The sequence below is a fragment of the Mobula birostris genome, chromosome 27 (assembly GCF_030028105.1).
Source record: "Mobula birostris isolate sMobBir1 chromosome 27, sMobBir1.hap1, whole genome shotgun sequence".
Lineage (NCBI taxonomy): Eukaryota > Metazoa > Chordata > Chondrichthyes > Myliobatiformes > Myliobatidae > Mobula > Mobula birostris.
The window spans coordinates 17,494,625-17,512,765 of NC_092396.1; the positions used below are offsets into that span (position 1 = coordinate 17,494,625).

The 18,141-nt window shown below is 40.6% G+C and overlaps 2 protein-coding genes across 2 annotated transcripts in view; one reads left to right on the forward strand and one right to left on the reverse strand.

Annotated features, from left to right (window-relative positions):
• Nucleotides 1–3,011: 3,011 nt before the first annotated feature.
• On the forward strand, nucleotides 3,012–15,379 carry icmt (isoprenylcysteine carboxyl methyltransferase). The gene is made up of 5 exons (XM_072244870.1): nucleotides 3,012–3,306; nucleotides 4,695–4,783; nucleotides 5,302–5,471; nucleotides 8,514–8,731; nucleotides 9,108–15,379. The coding sequence occupies exons 1-5, from the start codon at nucleotides 3,118–3,120 to the stop codon at nucleotides 9,288–9,290; spliced, it is 849 nt and encodes a 282-aa protein (XP_072100971.1). The 5' UTR covers nucleotides 3,012–3,117; the 3' UTR covers nucleotides 9,291–15,379.
• Nucleotides 13,587–18,141, reverse strand: part of rnf207b (ring finger protein 207b) — a 52,862-nt gene continuing 48,307 nt past the window's right edge. Inside the window, exon 18 of the mRNA XM_072244868.1 lies at nucleotides 13,587–17,570. Within this exon, the coding sequence (XP_072100969.1) occupies nucleotides 17,387–17,570 (184 nt within the window). The 3' untranslated portion in view covers nucleotides 13,587–17,386. The remainder of the gene's footprint in view (nucleotides 17,571–18,141) is intronic.

Here is an 18,141-nt window from a genome sequence, read left to right on the forward strand (position 1 = left end):
AGCCCAGCAATTCCCTGATTTAATTGTGTACAATTTATAATTGACAAATGAACCTACCAAACCGTAGGTCTTTGAACCGGGGCACTCAGACGAAAACCACACAGAGGAATGTACAGACTCCTTAAGGGCAGTGTTGGGAATTGAACCCAGGTCTCTAGTACTGTAAAGCATTGTGCTAACCACTACACACTACCACCAAGGAATAGTGTGAACAGAGGGACCTTGGAGTTCAAATCCACACTTCCTAAAAGTAGCCACAAAGGAAGATAAAGCAGTGAAGAAGGAATATGGCATGCTTGCTTTTAACTCAGAACATAGAAAATAAAAGTTGGGATATCACAGGACACTGGTTAGAATGCATTTTGAACATTGTCATTTCTGGTCACACTATAAGGAGGATGTGCTTGTGCTGGGGAGATGCATCAGGATATTTCCTTGATTGGAGTGTTTTAGTAAGGGGAGATATTGGATAGAATGGGCCTGTTTTCCATGAAGTGAAGGATGCTGAGGGGAAACTCGATAGATGTACATTATATAAAAGCCATTGTCAAGATAGGTGATCAGAATCTGTTCCCCTCAGTTATGGTATCAAAAACAAAAGGGCATGGGTTTAAGGTAAGAGGAAGTTTTAAAAAGGATCTGAAGGGCAAGGTTTTCCTTTACACAGAATGTGGTTAATCTCTGGACCACGTTCCCTCTCTTCCTCCATATCCATCAGCTCCTTTATTGTTTAAGTATCTGTCAGTCTCTACCTGGGCTCCACAACTACTCCACCTCCATAGCTCTTTGAGCTAAAAAAAAATTCTAAAGAGTTAAGATTCTCTGATAGAAGAAATTCTTCCTCATCTACCTTTTAAATACCTTGTTTGAGATAATACCACAAGGCAAAATATTCTCAGCATCCATTCTGTAACTCCCCCCTAGAATTTTACATTTCAAATAAGATCATCTCTTTTTTTTCCTCAAATCCTTGGTGTGAGCAGAATTATCTGCAGCTTAATGTGAAAAAGACTAAGGAGCTGGTGGTAGACCTGAGGAGAGCTAAGGTACCGGTGACCCCTGTTTCCATCCAGGGGGTCAGTGTGGACATGGTGGAGGATTACAAATACCTGGGGATACGAACTGACAATAAACTGGACTGGTCAAAGAACACTGAGGCTGTCTACAAGAAGGGTCAGAGCCGTCTCTATTTCCTGAGGAGACTGAGGTCCTCTAACATCTGCTGGACGATGCTGAGGATGTTCTACGAGTCTGTGGTGGCCAGTGCTATCATGTTTGCTGTTGTGTGCTGGGGCAGCAGGCTGAGGGTAGCAGACACCAACAGAATCAACAAACTCATTCGTAAGGCCGGTGATGTTGTGGGGATGGAACTGGACTCTCTCACGGTGGTGTCTGAAAAGAGGCTGCTGTCTAAGTTGCATGCCATCGTAGTCAATGTCTCCCATCCACTACATAATGTACTGGTTGGACACAGGAGTACATTCAGCCAGAGACTCATTCCACTGAGATGCAACACAGAGCGTCATAGGAAGTCATTCCTGCCTGTGGCCATCAAACTTTACAACTCCTCCCTTGGAAGGTCAGACACCCTGAGCCGATAGGCTGGTCCTGGATTTATTTCATAATTTACTGGCATAATTTACCTATTACTATTTAACTATTTATGGTTCCATTACTATTTATTATTTATGGTGCAACTGTAACGAAAACCAATTTCCCCCGGGATCAATAAAGTATGACTATGACTACGTACAGGCCCAAACTGCTCAACTATTCTTCTTACACCAGCCCATTCAACTCGGGAATCAAACTTGTGAACCATTTCTACTAGTGAACCTTACCTACATTACCTCTAATACAAGTAAATCATTCTTCAAATGATGTACTCATATCAGAGGTAGAGTAGGTGAAACAAATTTCACAACGTATGCCAGTGATATTAAACCTGATTCTGAAATATGGAAACCAATTGTACATAGTATTCCAGTAGGGCTTCTACCTGAACCCTGTAAAGCTGTAACAAACGTTCCTATTTTTTATATTCCACCCCCCCATAGTAAACACCAACAATGGAATAGCCTTCCTAACTATTTGCTGTCCAAAGTTCTATTTCTTAACATATTACTTTGTAAAATATAACTTCATCAAACCCCTTTACCCAATCCACTGTAACAGCCAGGATCCTAAGGGGAAGAAGATAAAACAAGCCTGAAAACACAAACCCCCAGGCTTGAGGCACAGCTCTTGTTATTAAACGGACTTCTTGTACTCTTAACTTGAAATCTACCTCATCATGGTCTACATGCACTGAACTTCTCTGTAACATTTTATTCTGTATTGTTACTGTTCTTCCCATTGCACCACCTCGAAGAACTGATGTGATGAAACAATATTGTACGGATGGCGTGCAAAACAAAGTTTTTCACTACACCTCGCTACATGTGACAACAATTTAGCAGTACACTCTTCTCGAGCTTCGAGCCGAGTAAAGGAATGGATCATAACCTAACGCCGGGAAGCACTAGAACATTTATCAACAATTTATCAAGTATGCCAGCAAGGCAGCAACCAATTTACACAATTCAGCTACGTCTTGTGACGTTGGTTTACGGTCAATAGTGGCCATAATACTGGGAATAACCCTGCCAGGCTTCTTCAAATTTGCCCTATTGCCCCTGAGGTCCACCTAAGGAGGGGGACGAGGCTTCCACATAACACCCCGCCCGTCCACTGACACCCTCACAGCAGCCCGGCCAGTCCTCCTACCGCGATCACGTGACCCGGTCAATGGCCACCTACCGCGATCACGTGACCCGGCCGGCGATCACGTGACCCGGCCGGCGTCCACCTACCGCGATCACGTGAGCCGGCCGGTGTCCACCTACCGCGATCACGTGACCCGGTCAATGGCCACCTACCGCGATCACGTGAGCCGGCCGGCGTCCACCTACCGCGATCACGTGAGCCGGTCAATGGCCACCTACCGCGATCACGTGAGCCGGCCGCCTCTCCCCGCGGCTGCGCAGTTGGGAACGGGTGCGAGGCGTCCGCGGACTTCCGCGAGATCCGCCGGGTCCCGCAGTGAGCGGCGCGGGTCTCGCGAGAGCCGCGGTGGCGATGGCAGGTGGCCGGCTGGTGGCGGAGGGCCGGTTGAGCGCCGGTTGCTTCGTGCTGGGGGTCTCCGTCGTCCTGGTGCCGGGGCTCATCCGCGCCCAGAGCGTCTTCACCAACCGCGCGCTGCTGGCGATCCACCTGGCTGTCATCAACGTCCTGTTGCTGCTGCTGTACCGGGGGCTTCATTACCAGGTAACACCCGCGGTGGGGAGCGGGTGTTCCCGCTCTGCCTCCCTGAGAAGCACTCGGGACGGGCGAGGGGGCGGAATTGCACCCCGGTTACTAGGGAGCGTCTCCTGGCGACGCGGGCAGGGCTGGGGATTGTGCGTCCCTCCCTCGCACACCATCCGGATTCTTCCCACCACTAAAATACCGTCCCTTCAGCCTGCCGCCTTTGCTCCCCTGCGCCGCCACCTGAGCCAAGTTTAAAGAGTATCCACGGCGCTAAAACCCAAGTTTAAAGGGGGTGGCGTTAACCAACACAGTATCCATTGGATTAAAAGTTGAAAACTTAACGCGAAGATGCTGAAAATCTGCAAAAAACAACACAGGATACAGGGAGTGAGGAATAATTTCAATGTGATTTTGTTTTAATCCAAACTATAAAAGTGAGGAGACACAAGTTTTTCGAAGAATCCGAATGGATGTTGTAATGACACATCCATTCGATTGAACAGTTGATACTGTTCGCGAGGATGTTTCTAAGGCTCTGATATCAGCGGAGAGGAATATAGAGGCTTGAACTGGCGTGCAACAGGCACGTCGTTGCTTCCCAAGCCCCGGTGACTCAGGTTTGATCCTGACCCCTGTCGCTACCTGTGTGGCGTTTACAATGCTATAACTGGGTTTTCTGTTTTATTCCCACACCCCAGAGATGGTGGTCAATTGCCTCCTGTAAATGCCCCTTTCTGTACGTGGGTGTAGGAGATTCTGTGTGGAGTTTCTGGGCATATGAGGGAGAAAATGTCACAGGGAACTAACGTGAGTGAAAGAAAATAAAGGGATTACTGTCCAAGCTGATTATAGCTTGGATGAATTGATTCTTTTTTATGTTGAAAGAAGCATGAAAAGATTTTCTCCTTTACCCCCGCCAACCCCAGGGCATTTTGAACGGAAGAAAGCAATGGATACTCAGTCCCTTAGTTGAGATGTGATAATTGTGTGGGAAAGTGGACTTGAGGCAAATGATCAGTCCCGATCTTACTGAATGGCCAAGTGGTTTCAGAAGCATGTAGCCAATTCTTCAAGTTCATCTGTTCTCTGGGATTGTTGGAATGTCGGGGTCCAAAAGCAAAATGATGCACGTTTGGAAACCTGTATAAAGCAAAACCGCAATGCTCCGAAAACCCAGCTAAGGAAACAGTTAACAGTTCATCAGGAAGGGGCAATAACATAACCTTTGTTGCAGAAAATAAAAAGGCAAGTCTGCAGTGAAATGGAGGCAGGGGAGAGTGACAAATATTAGATAAGATGCATCCTTTTTTAAAAAAAATTTTTTCAGCTGCGTAAAATTGCTATCCTATTGAATCACTTTAGATTATTTTTCAAACAATATTTTTGATTTGTAACTTTGCCTCCAGATTGCTGTTCGGGCCTGTTTCCTTGGTTTTGTTTGTGGTTGTGGTTTAATACTGAGCTTCGGAGGATCATCATGGCAACATTTTGGATGGTATGTTAATTTGCTAGATTGTTTATGGCCTGCTTGCCAGAGGCTTAATTAATTTAAAAGAAATCTTGTTCGGCACAGCTTCATATTCAAGCATTGTTTCATGGTTTCAAAGTCACTGTTCATGTGTCTGCACGTTAACGTTTCCGCTAGACATAAAGCAATTAATCAGTATTAAAGGTGCACAATATCATTGAAGTTATATTTCTATTAATTAGTGATGATAGAATAGCCGTTTAGTACAAAGATTTTTTTTACTAAACCATTTGTATGCTGAGAAAATGGTACCAATGTACTGAGACATCAAAAGCGCTTTCCTAATACCCTGTAAATCAAGTTCTTTGAAATATGTTAGTAATATGAATATTAATAATAGATTAGAAATATGACTAGTAACTGTTGTATTTTTCTCTTCTGGTAGCTTCAGATAATGGCCTAGCTTCATGTGAAGTCTGCATGGTACAGTAGGGTATAGAATTCATGGATATCAGTAACATTTTAAATATCTGTTCTTTCAACAGGTATTTGTGCTCTCTGAGTTTTTTCCACTATTCAGAATACTTTGTGACTGCAGTTATTAATCCCAAGTCCCTCTCTCTAGACTCTTTCTTGTTAAATCATAGTGCAGAATACAAACTAGCAGCCATGTCTTCCTGGGTGGAGTTTACCATTGAGAAACTTCTCTTTCCAGGTGAGTTGTGGCTACTTTTTCCAAATTGACACGTGTGATGTACTTGTTAAATAGAATAAAGAATTTTCCCTGCCCCTTATTATGTATGTTGTGGCTTGTAATGTGCTTCTAGATTTATTTGAAGAAATGAGACAAAATTGCTATATTCTAAAACCTTTAAGGTGTGGCTTTAAGTTGTATGTCCTTACAGAGCAGAGGTCGGTTCCATTCTTGTTTGGCACTAGACATCAGTAATTTTTACTCCTTACTCCTGCAGTGTAGATGATAAAGTCAGATGAGTCTGATCTCTAAGCTACAATTTTGGTAAAAATATTTTTGCAGCTGATTTGATTGTTTCTAGTAAATGATGAATGAGGGACTTCAAAGCCCTTATCAAAGAGAAGGAATACTGTGCAAAGGTCTGAGGAACATGTATATAGCTGGGGTGCCTAAGACTGAGGGGAACACGCCTGCACACCTCCATAAGATCGCCCTCATTCTCCTGTTCCAGCAAGTAAAGTCTGAACCCTTTCAGCCTTTCCCCATTATTCAGGTCCTCAAGTCCCAACAAAGGAAGAAATTCAGTTAGTTTGAGTGGCAAACTGTTCAGGATTCGTTCATTTCGTTAATTAGCGGAGAATATTCATGAAGGAGTATTGAATACTTAAGAATGGAAATCTTGCTGTGAATTCCACTGAGGAGAAATGATTGGGAATATGGAGTTTACACAACCCATCAATTGCACTCTCTTCTTAGGAGCTACAGTACTGTGCAAAAGTCTTAGGCACAAATATATAACTAGGGTGCCGAAGACTTTTGCCCATTACTGTATTTGTCAATGTGGAGCAGGGAGCGAGTTTGTAAAGCTGGAGCACAGAACTTTAGGAATGGTGAGGGTGGAGCACCATGGGGGGTGGTATGGGACAGGTGGCAGAGAAGGAGTGCTATGGTGGGGCTCCAGACACACTCAGCCCTGAGACACCAGGCAAAGTCATTTGATTCCATGCAATTGGTATATTGATCATTATGGAAAACTGCTTCCCACTCGTTCCCCACTCCCTTCCCCTTTTCCCAACCATAATTCCCCTCTCCCTGCCCCTTTCCCCTCTATGTCCACAATAGGGACCTGAATCAGAATCAGGTTTATCATCACTCACATATGTCATGAAATTATATTGTTGAGTAAACGTCATTTCAAAAGAGCGGAGGCGGCTCTGAATTTAGACTGAATTAAAAATTCAAATTAGACTGTTGAACAGAATTTGCTTATCTCCGTAATATTCTGTGTAAAGTAACAAATGGCCGTGGAGATGCTCTCTTAATTAGAGCATTCAACAGTAACTTTGCTTTGAAAAGTTGTGTAGAACATGGTCTCACCCACTTGTGTAGCAGTTGGAATTGTGTGATTTCCTGTTGTTTTTCCTAAAATTCTTATTTTGCTGCTCTAGAGACATGGTTAATTTTTTTTCGAGAATGGAGTTTCACAATACTTTGAGATCTTGCCTGTGTAGCCTAGCATTTTCTATCGATAGGGATAAAGATGGAGATAGCTGAGGATCACTGCTATGTCTTGTCCATAAAATCCATACATAATTTTCTGTAGGGTTTACTGTGTATTGGTCAGGAATGGCAGTACAGAATCGTCTTCCATATGCCCTGATACTCTCTTCTTAGGAGCTACAGTACTGTGCAAAAGTCTTAGGCACAAATATATAACTAGGGTGCTGAAGACTTTTGCCCATTACTGTATTTGTCAATGTGGAGCAGGGAGCGAGTTTGTAAAGCTTGGATAGGTTGGGCGAGTGGGCAAATTCATGGCAGATGCAATTTAATGTGGATAAATGTGAAGTTATCCACTTTGGTGGCAAAAATAGGAAAACAGATTATTATCTGAATGGTGGCTGATTAGGAAAAGGGGAGGTGCAACGAGACCTGGGTGTCATTATACACCAGTCATTGAAAGTGGGCATGCAGGTACAGCAGGCGGTGAAAAAGGCGAATGGTATGCTGGCATTTATAGCGAGAGGATTCGAGTACAGGAGCAGGGAGGTACTACTGCAGTTGTACAAGGCCTTGGTGAGACCACACCTGGAGTATTGTGTGCAGTTTTGGTCCCCTAATCTGAGGAAAGACATCCTTGCCATAGAGAGAGTACAAAGAAGGTTCACCAGATTGATTCCTGGGATGACAGGACTTTCATATGAAGAAAGACTGGATGAACTGGGCTTGTACTCATTGGAATTTAGAAGATTGAGGGGGGATCTGATTGAAACGTATAAAATCCTAAAGGGATTGGACAGGCTAGATGCAGGAAGATTGTTCCCGTTGTTGGGGAAGTCCAGAACAAGGGGTCACAGTTTGAGGATAAAGGGGAAGCCTTTTAGGACTGAGATTAGGAAAAACTTCTTCACACACAGTGTGGTGAATCTATGGAATTCTCTGCCACAGGAAACAGTTGAGGCCAGTTCATTGACTATATTTAAGAGAGAGTTAGATATGGCCCTTGTGGCTACGGGGATCAGGGGGTATGGAGGGAAGGCTGGGGCGGGGTTCTGAGTTGGATGATCAGCCATGATCATAATAAATGGTGGTGCAGGCTCGAAGGGCCGAATGGCCTACTCCTGCACCTATTTTCTATGTTTCTATACTGAAAGCAGATATTTTCTAGTTATTGCCAAATAAAATTGGCAAACTGAAGATAATGAAGAGATAAAAAATTAAAGCAAAAGTACTGGAAGTATTCAGGAGGTTAGGTCTGTAAAGAGGAAACTTACCATCTCAGATTGATCTTGTGTCACAACTGGGAATTGTATTTTATAATGAAGCTGTAACTCTTATTTGCATTTACTCTCTTTTGTTTTCCGCATTATCTATCATTTCTTCCCCTACCCAACCATATTCCATGGTTCTGTGCTTATTCAAATCAGAATCTACATTTCTAATGAAAATTAATTGTCATTAAATGTTAATTTCTTTTCAGAGGTTGCAAACCTGATAGCGGTTTCTCAGCATTTTCTGTCTCAGTAATTGAGAACACTAAATCTCTTTGCATCTCACCTGCAGACATGAAGCAAGTCACGTGGCTCAGTTTCCTTGGTTTGCTGATGGCCCTATTTGGGGAATCGCTACGCAAAGCAGCCATGTTGACAGCCGGATCAAATTTTAATCATATTGTACAAAATGAGAAGGCGGAGTCCCACAGGCTCGTCACCTCTGGAGTTTACTCTTGGTCCAGACATCCATCCTATGTGGGCTGGTTTTACTGGAGCATTGGCACTCAGGTAGGTTCACCATTGATTTTTCTTGGCAAAGGTTGGGAGCATAAATCCAATACCCTGCTGATGACATGCTATACATTGCAAGTGGGGTGCCCACATGATTCAGAAATATAAGCAATTAAAGCTAAGCGAGAGCAGTAAGTATTGAGGTTTTCTCATATCCCGTTCAAAAGAAGCTATAATGACAATCATCCAGATTAATGATAATCAGTTTCTTTCTTGACTGATTGGCATATTAAAATATAGGTGCGGTTATGCTTTCTACACATTTCCATTCCAGTAGAAAGGATATCAATTGAAATGGAACAAATATGGTACAATTCGTGTTTTCTCAGACTATAAGGGGATGTAATTCTTGCTACTGTCATTTATTTTTCAGGTAATTTTATGTAATCCCATCTGCATCGTGGGATACACATTGGCTTCTTGGCGCTTTTTTCGCGAACGTATTGAAGAAGAGGAGATGACTCTAATCCAGTTTTTTGGTGAAGACTATGAACTGTATAAGAAACAGATTCCAACACGACTTCCCTTCATCAAAGGTGCAAAATTAGAACCATGAAGTGAAAAGGGACAATAAGAAAGAAACATACAATCAAATGAGCTGACAACAGGCTGCTGTTAACCCTTAGCACCTCAATATTTGATTTCAATCTTGAGAAGAGTTCCTCAGCTGTTGCTGTTGAGAATATCTTAGCTAGCTTCAATCTGTTAGAGCAAGAGTGTGGTGCTGCAGAGGACAAATCTGTAAAGGAGCACTGTGGATAGTGGGAACTGAAATACTCAGTGCAAATTTTAGAGGCCACTCACTCCAGCTATTGCTTTGACAAAGCCATTCATTATAGACTTTGTACTTCATATAAGGACTGTTTATGACCAAAAACAATTCCAGGAGGGCTGCTTTATACTATTTTAGGGAAGATGCATTATTGTAATGTACCAACACATTGTATCAGGAAAGGTAAATTACATAAATATCAGTCTTACTATAAACAAAGATAATCATGGTTTGTTTTAAAAAAACAGGTGGATTTGCTTTATTTTGTCTTGACCAGAATCTGTTACTTTTTATTCAGAAATATTTTATGTTGAGCTTTTATTTATACAATGACAAAGGACCAGCTTTACACCTCCTGGATCCTGGTTATGTAAGCACCCAGGGCGATGGACTGAAAGTTTCTCTTAGCAACCACCCTTCATAAAATTGATGTCTCAACTCAATTCCTACCAAGCATGGGCCTATTTCTCATAATCTGCCTCTCGTTTTGGATGAATTGGCACTAAATTGGCTTTCTCACAAGAGATTTGAGCTAGGAGTGGTCATGTTTGGGCAAGCATCTGAGATTTGGAGCTGAGTCATTGTCGGGGTGCTTTTGAGGGAGCTGTGTTGTGTGCTGTACCTGACCTAGAACCACTAAATGGTTACTTTGAGTGCCTGAACTGAAACTGTCTCTTTTCCCATCCTTCACCTTGAGAAAAATAGATATAAAGTTGATCACCACTTTTTTGTTACCTCTGCACCATTGGGGGAGAATGGGAAAAGTATTACCATATTTAAATATGGGGATAAAAACTGCAAATGCTGGAAATCTTAAATAAAAACAGGTGTTTACCTAAAATATTAACCTATCTCTTACACTGTGCATGCAGACTCACTGCTTTCTAGATTTTGTGGCAGCATGGTCATGTTCTATCACTTCAATTCTAACCCCAAGTTACCATCAGCAGAGTTGGTACATGTCCACAAATGCACAAATGAGGTAATTTGCTATGAGCCACATTTCCTTTTGGAGTCTATCATTTCATATCTTGTAAATTAAAGATAGACATGCATCAAAGCATAATCTCTGATTTTTGAAGTTGTCTGATTCTGATCTGTTTCTCTTGTCTCTTTCCTGACCCTGTTGCCCAGGACCAAAGAACACTAAAACAGTTTCCCATTGACATTAGCCCATATCCCAATTTGGTATTTGTCTTGTGAAGCTTCAACTATTAACAATAGCTTTTATGTGGCATCTTTAAATGTAGGAAATGTATTTATGCCTCACTGGTGTAATCTAACAAAAGAATACTAAGGCAGATATTTAAGAGAATGAACAATATCTTGTCCAGAGTTAGGAGAAAAGGAGTACTTCAAATAAACTAGCACAGATACTATAAACTGAATAACCTCCATCCTTCTATTCAATGATATTTTTAAAGGTAAGTAAAGGAAAAGTTCCTCCCCGTGCTTTGTTTGGCGGTATCAGGCAGGAACCTTGTTGTTTCTTTAGCATCTTTCTTTTTTACGAGGCCACGTTGCTAGCTCGATGCTTAACCCACTGTGGATGGAGAGCATGCAAGGAGCCGGCCGGATTCAAACCCGGAACCTCTTGTTCCAAAGTCCGGGTGGTGATACCACTTCACCACTGTCACAGACATGATTTTTAAAACGAGCTAATAATTCTCAAGGGGATGGGTTGTTGCGAGTGCACAAAGGTGTAATTTATATGGCAGCAGGGGTTCCAAACCTGGGTTCCATGGACCCATTGTTTAATGTTATTGATCCATGGCATAAAAAAGGTTGGGAACCCCTGTGCTAAAGAGCAAAGGTACAACAGCCGGAGGGAGAGTGAAGAGAATACTTCAGTGTGTTTACAGCAGAGCTTGTAATGCTGAATCAAGTTTCACATCAATGCCAAGGAGTTTGTGATTAGCCAGCTGAAACTGTTGGTGTGCTGTTTCACGTCTACAATAATTTGTCTCATGGTTATCCATTCATCATGTCAGACAGGAGAAAATGAAAGGTTAACCGATGGCCTGTCTAAATTACTGTAAGGTAACTCCATTGTCTTGTTCTGATTGGATAATTGTAATTTAGAGAAATAGTGTACACTTGTTTGAGGCCTTTAAAGATGAAACTTTAGACAATATGTTTTGAAGGACACATTTTGTAAATTTTCAAAAAGTGGGCTTGTTGAAAATTTTTGTGATGAGTAAAGATGTGAAGGAAAGTTATTTTAAAAATTGCAGGTTCTGGAAATCTGAAAAGGAAATGTTGAAAACTGCGGGTAGGCAAAGTCTGCAGAAAGAGTAGACCTTTCATCAGAATATAAAACACAGAACCATACAGCACAGTATAAGCCCTTAACCCCTTAATATTGTGCTAACCTTTTAACCTACATCAAGATCGGTTAATCCTTCCCTCCCACAGAGCCCTCCATCTTACTTTAATCAATGTGCCCATCTGAAGAGCCTCTTCTATGTCCCTAATGTATTTGCCTCCACCACAACTGGGGAAGAGAGAGAGGGAGAACAAGTTACTTTTGAGGGTCAGGGAGGGATGGAAAGTTGTTTCCTTGTAAAACTAATCTAATGAGTATTAAAATATAGTTGGGCTTGAATGGGGGGGGTACATTTTGGAAGCAGATAGGTTAGAACTGTAAAAGCTGCTGATGAATAGCTGCTGCACAAGTGAAATTTAATTTTTTGATTTGAAGTGAATAAATTGGTTGCATTGTTGTTATCGTTGGCCTCTATGACCTTGGGTTGGTGTATTGCAGTTGAGAGGGGTAGGAGTAAAGAAATATTTAAAGTTTCACATTTTCTGAAAAGTTCTTCCTTGTAGCATAACATTTAAGGATGTTACGGCTATAGTCCACTAACTCATTTGAGTGGCCTTTCACATTTAAACTCTTGTAATGAACACTGATGCATTAATACTTTGTAGATGACTTAACTGCTAACATCAATTTAAACCCCTTCATTGATTACAGTTGAGAACTTGGTTGTGAGACACACTGGAACTTTTGAAATGAAGAGGTAAAGATGCCTAACCCATTGTGATTAGCAGAGGTTTTCAGGACATTGACTGGACAGATTCAATGTATAGTTCATGTATGAGAGGACATTTTCTTTAAGGTAGTCCCATGTGCCCACTGCCTTTGTCCTTACAGGCAGTAGAGTTCTTGCATTTAGGTATTGCTGTTGTAAAAACTTTACCAACTTTCTACATCTTGCAGACTACAACCGGAATGCACAGGTATTCCAAAGAGCTAATAAATTGGGCAGGTATTTTCTGAATCTTGTCAAATCTCTTGTATGTTGAGAATTGCATTCATCTGTGCAGACATAGAGTATTCTGTCACACTTCAGTCCCATGCTTCAAATGATGGAAAAGCTTCAGAGCAGTAGTGGGTGAGTTGCTCATTTTTGGATGCCCAACCTGTGCGTGTATTTGAAATCACTGCAAGTACTGGTTGAAAGGAGTTGAAAGGTTTGCATAGAATATAGACCCTAGCACAGAACAGATGGATTGAATGGCTTATTTTGTCAAACTAGCTCTATGCAAGTACTGAAGTTAGTTACCGATTCACTGATGAACAGCACAGGAGGAAGATTAGTTAGATCACTCTGCAGCAGATGTGCTAGCATGAAAGGATGGATAAACAACATGGGGTCGTTAACTACTTGTAATGTGTTGTTATGCTGAGAAACTAAATTTATCTGAATCACAGGTTTAATATCACTGGCATATATAGTGAATTTGTTGTATCAAAGGGGTAATCCAGCCTGCAGTCATGTCCAGAGTAGGCAGACCAATATTAAACTTTTGATTTAGTTTTGGCCAGGATGCATTATAGAGGAAGGACTGCTGCAGGCAAAGCTCTTCACCTTTTTATCTCCTGGAATGACTGTGACAAAGAGAGAAATGAAAAGGAAGATTGCAAGATAAGCTAAATGGAAAGCCATAGGAAAGATTAGTGAACTTCAGTCAAACAAGTCAGTGCTCAGAAATTTAATAATACAATGATCTTATGTGGTACTTTGACATTATTACAATAAGTTACACTGAAAAAACAATGGACTTGTTCCTCTTTACATAACAAGCCTTTTGATTTTTAAACTAGTTGTAGGGAAACTGCAATTTACTATGGTACCCATTAGTTTAAGAAACCTTAGATAAGATTTGTGCACTTGAATGTGTGTACACACAGTATACAAGATGCGTAGAGGCTGGGGAAAGATGGAACAGCCTGTGTTAATCCGCACCATTCAAATAACTTTGTCTTGTGTTCAGGATGTGGCAGATACTGTCACAGCCAACATTTATTGCCTTTGAAAGTTATAAATATTCAACTGTTTTAGTTCAAAAAATGACAATGAATGAACCAAGTACTAATTTAGGTTACAGTCTTTTATTGAGGCATCAAATGTCAAAATTATTAGCTTGCAAACAGGAACTGGTGCCTGCAGTATATCCCCCAGTTTAGTGTTGACCCTTTGATTTTTCACTTTCTTCAGCATTCTTCATTGAGGTACAGTACCAACATCTCCAATTCCTTGTCAGATGATTGTTTATACAAACTCCTGTCATTTCAGTATGATTTCAACCATGATGCACACTTTACCTCCAAGTCTTATTCTACCAACACTTGTGCACTTTTCAGCTACGTTTGGACAGAATCAGCACAGAACACAAAGTAAGATAGAGTTAGGATTGCCGCATAGAAGGTGGCCATTCATCCAGAAATCCAGCTTCCCTTGAGTGCATCCATTCAATCATTCCATGTGGTAGTACCCTGAGTGAAGAGAATTACCCTAAATTCTTTCTTTGATTTATTAGTGATGATCTTCTATTTCTAGTTTTAGGGTACAATTGAGTGTAAACAAGCTGCTGATTTCATCAAACCTCTGCACAATTTTAAAAAACCAAAAAATAATCCTAACATGCTCATTCTTCTCTGGTGTCTTTTTGATTTGACTGGGCAGTTAGGGTCAAGATTTTTCTGTAGGCCATGAATTGAGCTTGTTTATATAATGGCATTAGAGTCTAGGATGAGGGCTATAATCTTAAAATTACAATTCCAAAACTTGGGCCACCCCTCAGGCTCTAACTTTCCAGAGAAAACAACTCTGGTTTATGCAATCTCCTTGTAGCTCATGCCCTCAAATCCAGGCACCATCCTGCCTAAAGCTCTTCTGACAAATGACTTATTTTTCATGGAAATTAAGTTAGTGGAGATATCCTCCAACTTCAATAAATTATGTCATGCAAAAGTTACTATGAACATCTTAAAAGGAAAGGAAACATGTCAATTGATAGCAATAGCTTGAATATCTTTGTGTTTCTTTCACCTGGACCTAAGCAAGCCCATCATTTACATAATTCATCAAAGGGCTGTTGAAATATTTAAGTTACACATAGTCAACATCACAATGAAAATACTTTAGAAACAGCAGTGACTCATTAAATATTGATAACTCACAGATATTTCTTTGATTGTTTATGAACAAGTGGTGGCAATTTCAATGCTTTAAATTAACATTTTAGAAAAAGTTCTAAATATATAAAATTATGTTTATGAAACAGTTTTTAATGGTAGTGTTAAGTTGGAAAACTTCTATTTCAACCACTGAAACATAGCTACCATTAACATCCAACATGAGGTTCACACCCTGTGGTGGCTTTCAGGAGTTTCTATGAAATACCGTAATCCCCAGAAGTGAGAAATAACCAATATGTAATGTACATGTAAAAACTATAGAGGTTTCAGGAATGGAGCAGGGCTGAAGTTTCAGGAAGAGGGAGAAGCGGGTGAGACAATTTACTGATTTGTAAACTTTTCTGTTTTATTCATGGAAACTTTAAGCTTTATCCTTCAGTCACCAAGGAGTAATAAAAAAAACTTTTCAATTTCATTGTTCCGCTTGTACAAGATATTTTGCTGTAGCCTAATTTGCTGTTAACCTTTACTGACAAAAGTAGATAATACTGTAGATATACAAAAGTTTAGAAGGGGGGGGGGAGTTGATAGTTAGGGGTTGCGTCCTTCATCAGACTTGCTTCTGTTTACACCTGGAACATGAACTGGTCTCTTTCTTTTCAGATGCTAATTGAACTGTGCTTTTCCAACACATTTTTTCCTATTTTAGTTTAAACAGCATTTTCAATCTGTACTTTTTGCTATTTGCTGCTGCTTCATTATTGTATTTAAATGCACACACTCCATGTTGTCTGGTATATATTTCTTGTGGCTTTACACAACCAAAGTCAGTAATATTCTGTTATGAGTGACATAGTTATTTTATGGATGATCTTTTATAACTAAGTTCATGTGATGTGGCATTAGTAATTGTGAAGCTACTTAGCCCACATTTCATGCACATGGGAAGGGGGAGATGGGAAATGTACAGAGAAAAATCAGCACATTTACTCTTAAGCATCATCTAGCAAGTCTGGTTGCAAATATACTACCAGGATATCTGTTGATGATATGGTCAGACTTGGTTGTACTGGCCATTATCATTCTTTGCTGATATTTGAGCCCCAATTTTAACTTGAGTACACCAGAGAAGAATGAGGTGGTATGGATCAGATGTCTAACCAGGCAGCATATGAATCAGACTCCTTTGAGATTAATGGACAGCAAAACTAAGCTGGTTGCAAAGGATTCTACCCCAGTGCCTTGTGTTCAGTCTCTCCACGTTTATATTAGGATTTGGAATTCTTAAACTACCTACTGGCATACTTCTTGGCCTTATCTGTGGAATAATAGTAACAAGCAGTAGAAACGTAACACTGGGGAGCAAAAATGGGACTAGATATCGCATGAAGCAAACTATTAAGGCCTTAATATTTCTCCTTCCACATATTTGCAACACCTACCCATTGTCACAGCCACGTAATCTCCTGAAGCATTAATAAAAGTCCATGGTTCAAGGGAGGAGATGACATATTTAAAAACCATCTGTTTTTAAATATCATAAATATATAACTGCAGTTCATTCAGTGTCTAATACCTGCAGAGGTCTTTTATCCCAGTATCAATTTCACACACTAATCCCACATCCCTTGATTAAGAAAGGTCAATTGGCTTTTCAATATTGAATATACTCAGCAGTTGAAGCTCCACATCCCTCTTGGGTAGTGAATTCCAAAGATTTGTTACCTTTTGGTTGAATAAACCTCTTCCACGAATGGCATATCTCTTATTTTGACTCTTGTGTTTGAGACCCTCTAGACAGGAATAACACCAACTTCACATCTACCTTTTCATGCCCCTGAACAATTTTGAAGTCTATTTAGTGCGTCTACATTTGACAAACCTGCCTCCCCACAAATCAATCTGGTATACTTCTATTTACATACAATTTCTTGTAAGTATATTCCTGGGTAAGGACCTATACTGTATACATAACTGGAGTAAGACATCTCAACTGTTGTAGTCACTTGTCTCACTTTATTGGCCAACATAACGTTTTCCTTCGTAACTACCTGTTGAATCTGAGTGCTTCCCAACTTTATCACTTCATTTTGTTGGTGCTCCTTGTAGAAGAATCCTATAATAATAAATCATGTCTTTGTTCAAATAAGTAATGACGTGACCAGAAATGCAAGAAAGCATAAAACATAAGGGTAGTCAGAGCAACATCAAACAAGCATTATGAGTAAACTGACATCATCTCTTGGGTTTTATTCTCTGCTGAAAGATAATGGAACCAAATATCTATGTTTTTAACTATGAGGTTCTTATTTAAGCATAATGTTGTGAACCAGATCTGTGGTTGTTAAAGAATAGTGAACAGCTTCCAAAGCCATGGTGAAGTCAATATGTTGTATTTACATTCTGCAGCTGTCACTATTAACTGGAGGATATGTCTCTTAGTGTACATGTACTATAAAGTGATCTCCTTTCTGTCAGGGGTGTCCAATCCACTTTTCAGTTTTGTTGTACGATACAAGTCTTTGCATTTCACCTCCGAATCCTCCGACAGAATATTTAGAGTTCGGTTGTCAATAACCTTGTCCTTGTTGTCCATCTGTTTTTCTTTATCTTCACTCATGCAAGCAAGGTCATTCCTGAAAGAAAATCAAAAAAGTTACACTTTATCTTCTGGTTTTATTCCCCGTCTCCAATGAGATCCTGCCCTGGAACCGGTTCTAGAGGTAGGATGGGCTGTTTGACAATATTAAGTGTCAGCTTTGGCACCTGCCCACTCCATAAACAAGCACATCCTAGTTGATCTATTTACACCTTTACCTGCTTCCACCCCCCCCCCACAACTGTATTCCAACCTAATCCAGTACAGATTGAATGCAAAACAATCATAACTTTTTTCCCGAGGAAATAACCTGGTGGAGAAAATGGTAAAAGGTTTACACAAGAACCAGGGTTAAGAACAGCGAACTCAGAATTAAGGTGCTCTGAGAAAAGGTTCAGAAGAGAGGTGAGAATTTCTTATTTACACAGATATAATCTGTAGACTGCTGGTAAAGGGAATGAGTAGAGGCTAATTTCAAAATAACTTTAAAAAAGAGACTTGGATAAATAATGACAAAAATGAGGGCAGTGGGGAAAGAATGGTTGAGTGGAGTTAATTGTCATCACATAGTTTTGAAGGGCCAAATCACTTTTCTATGTGCACCAATC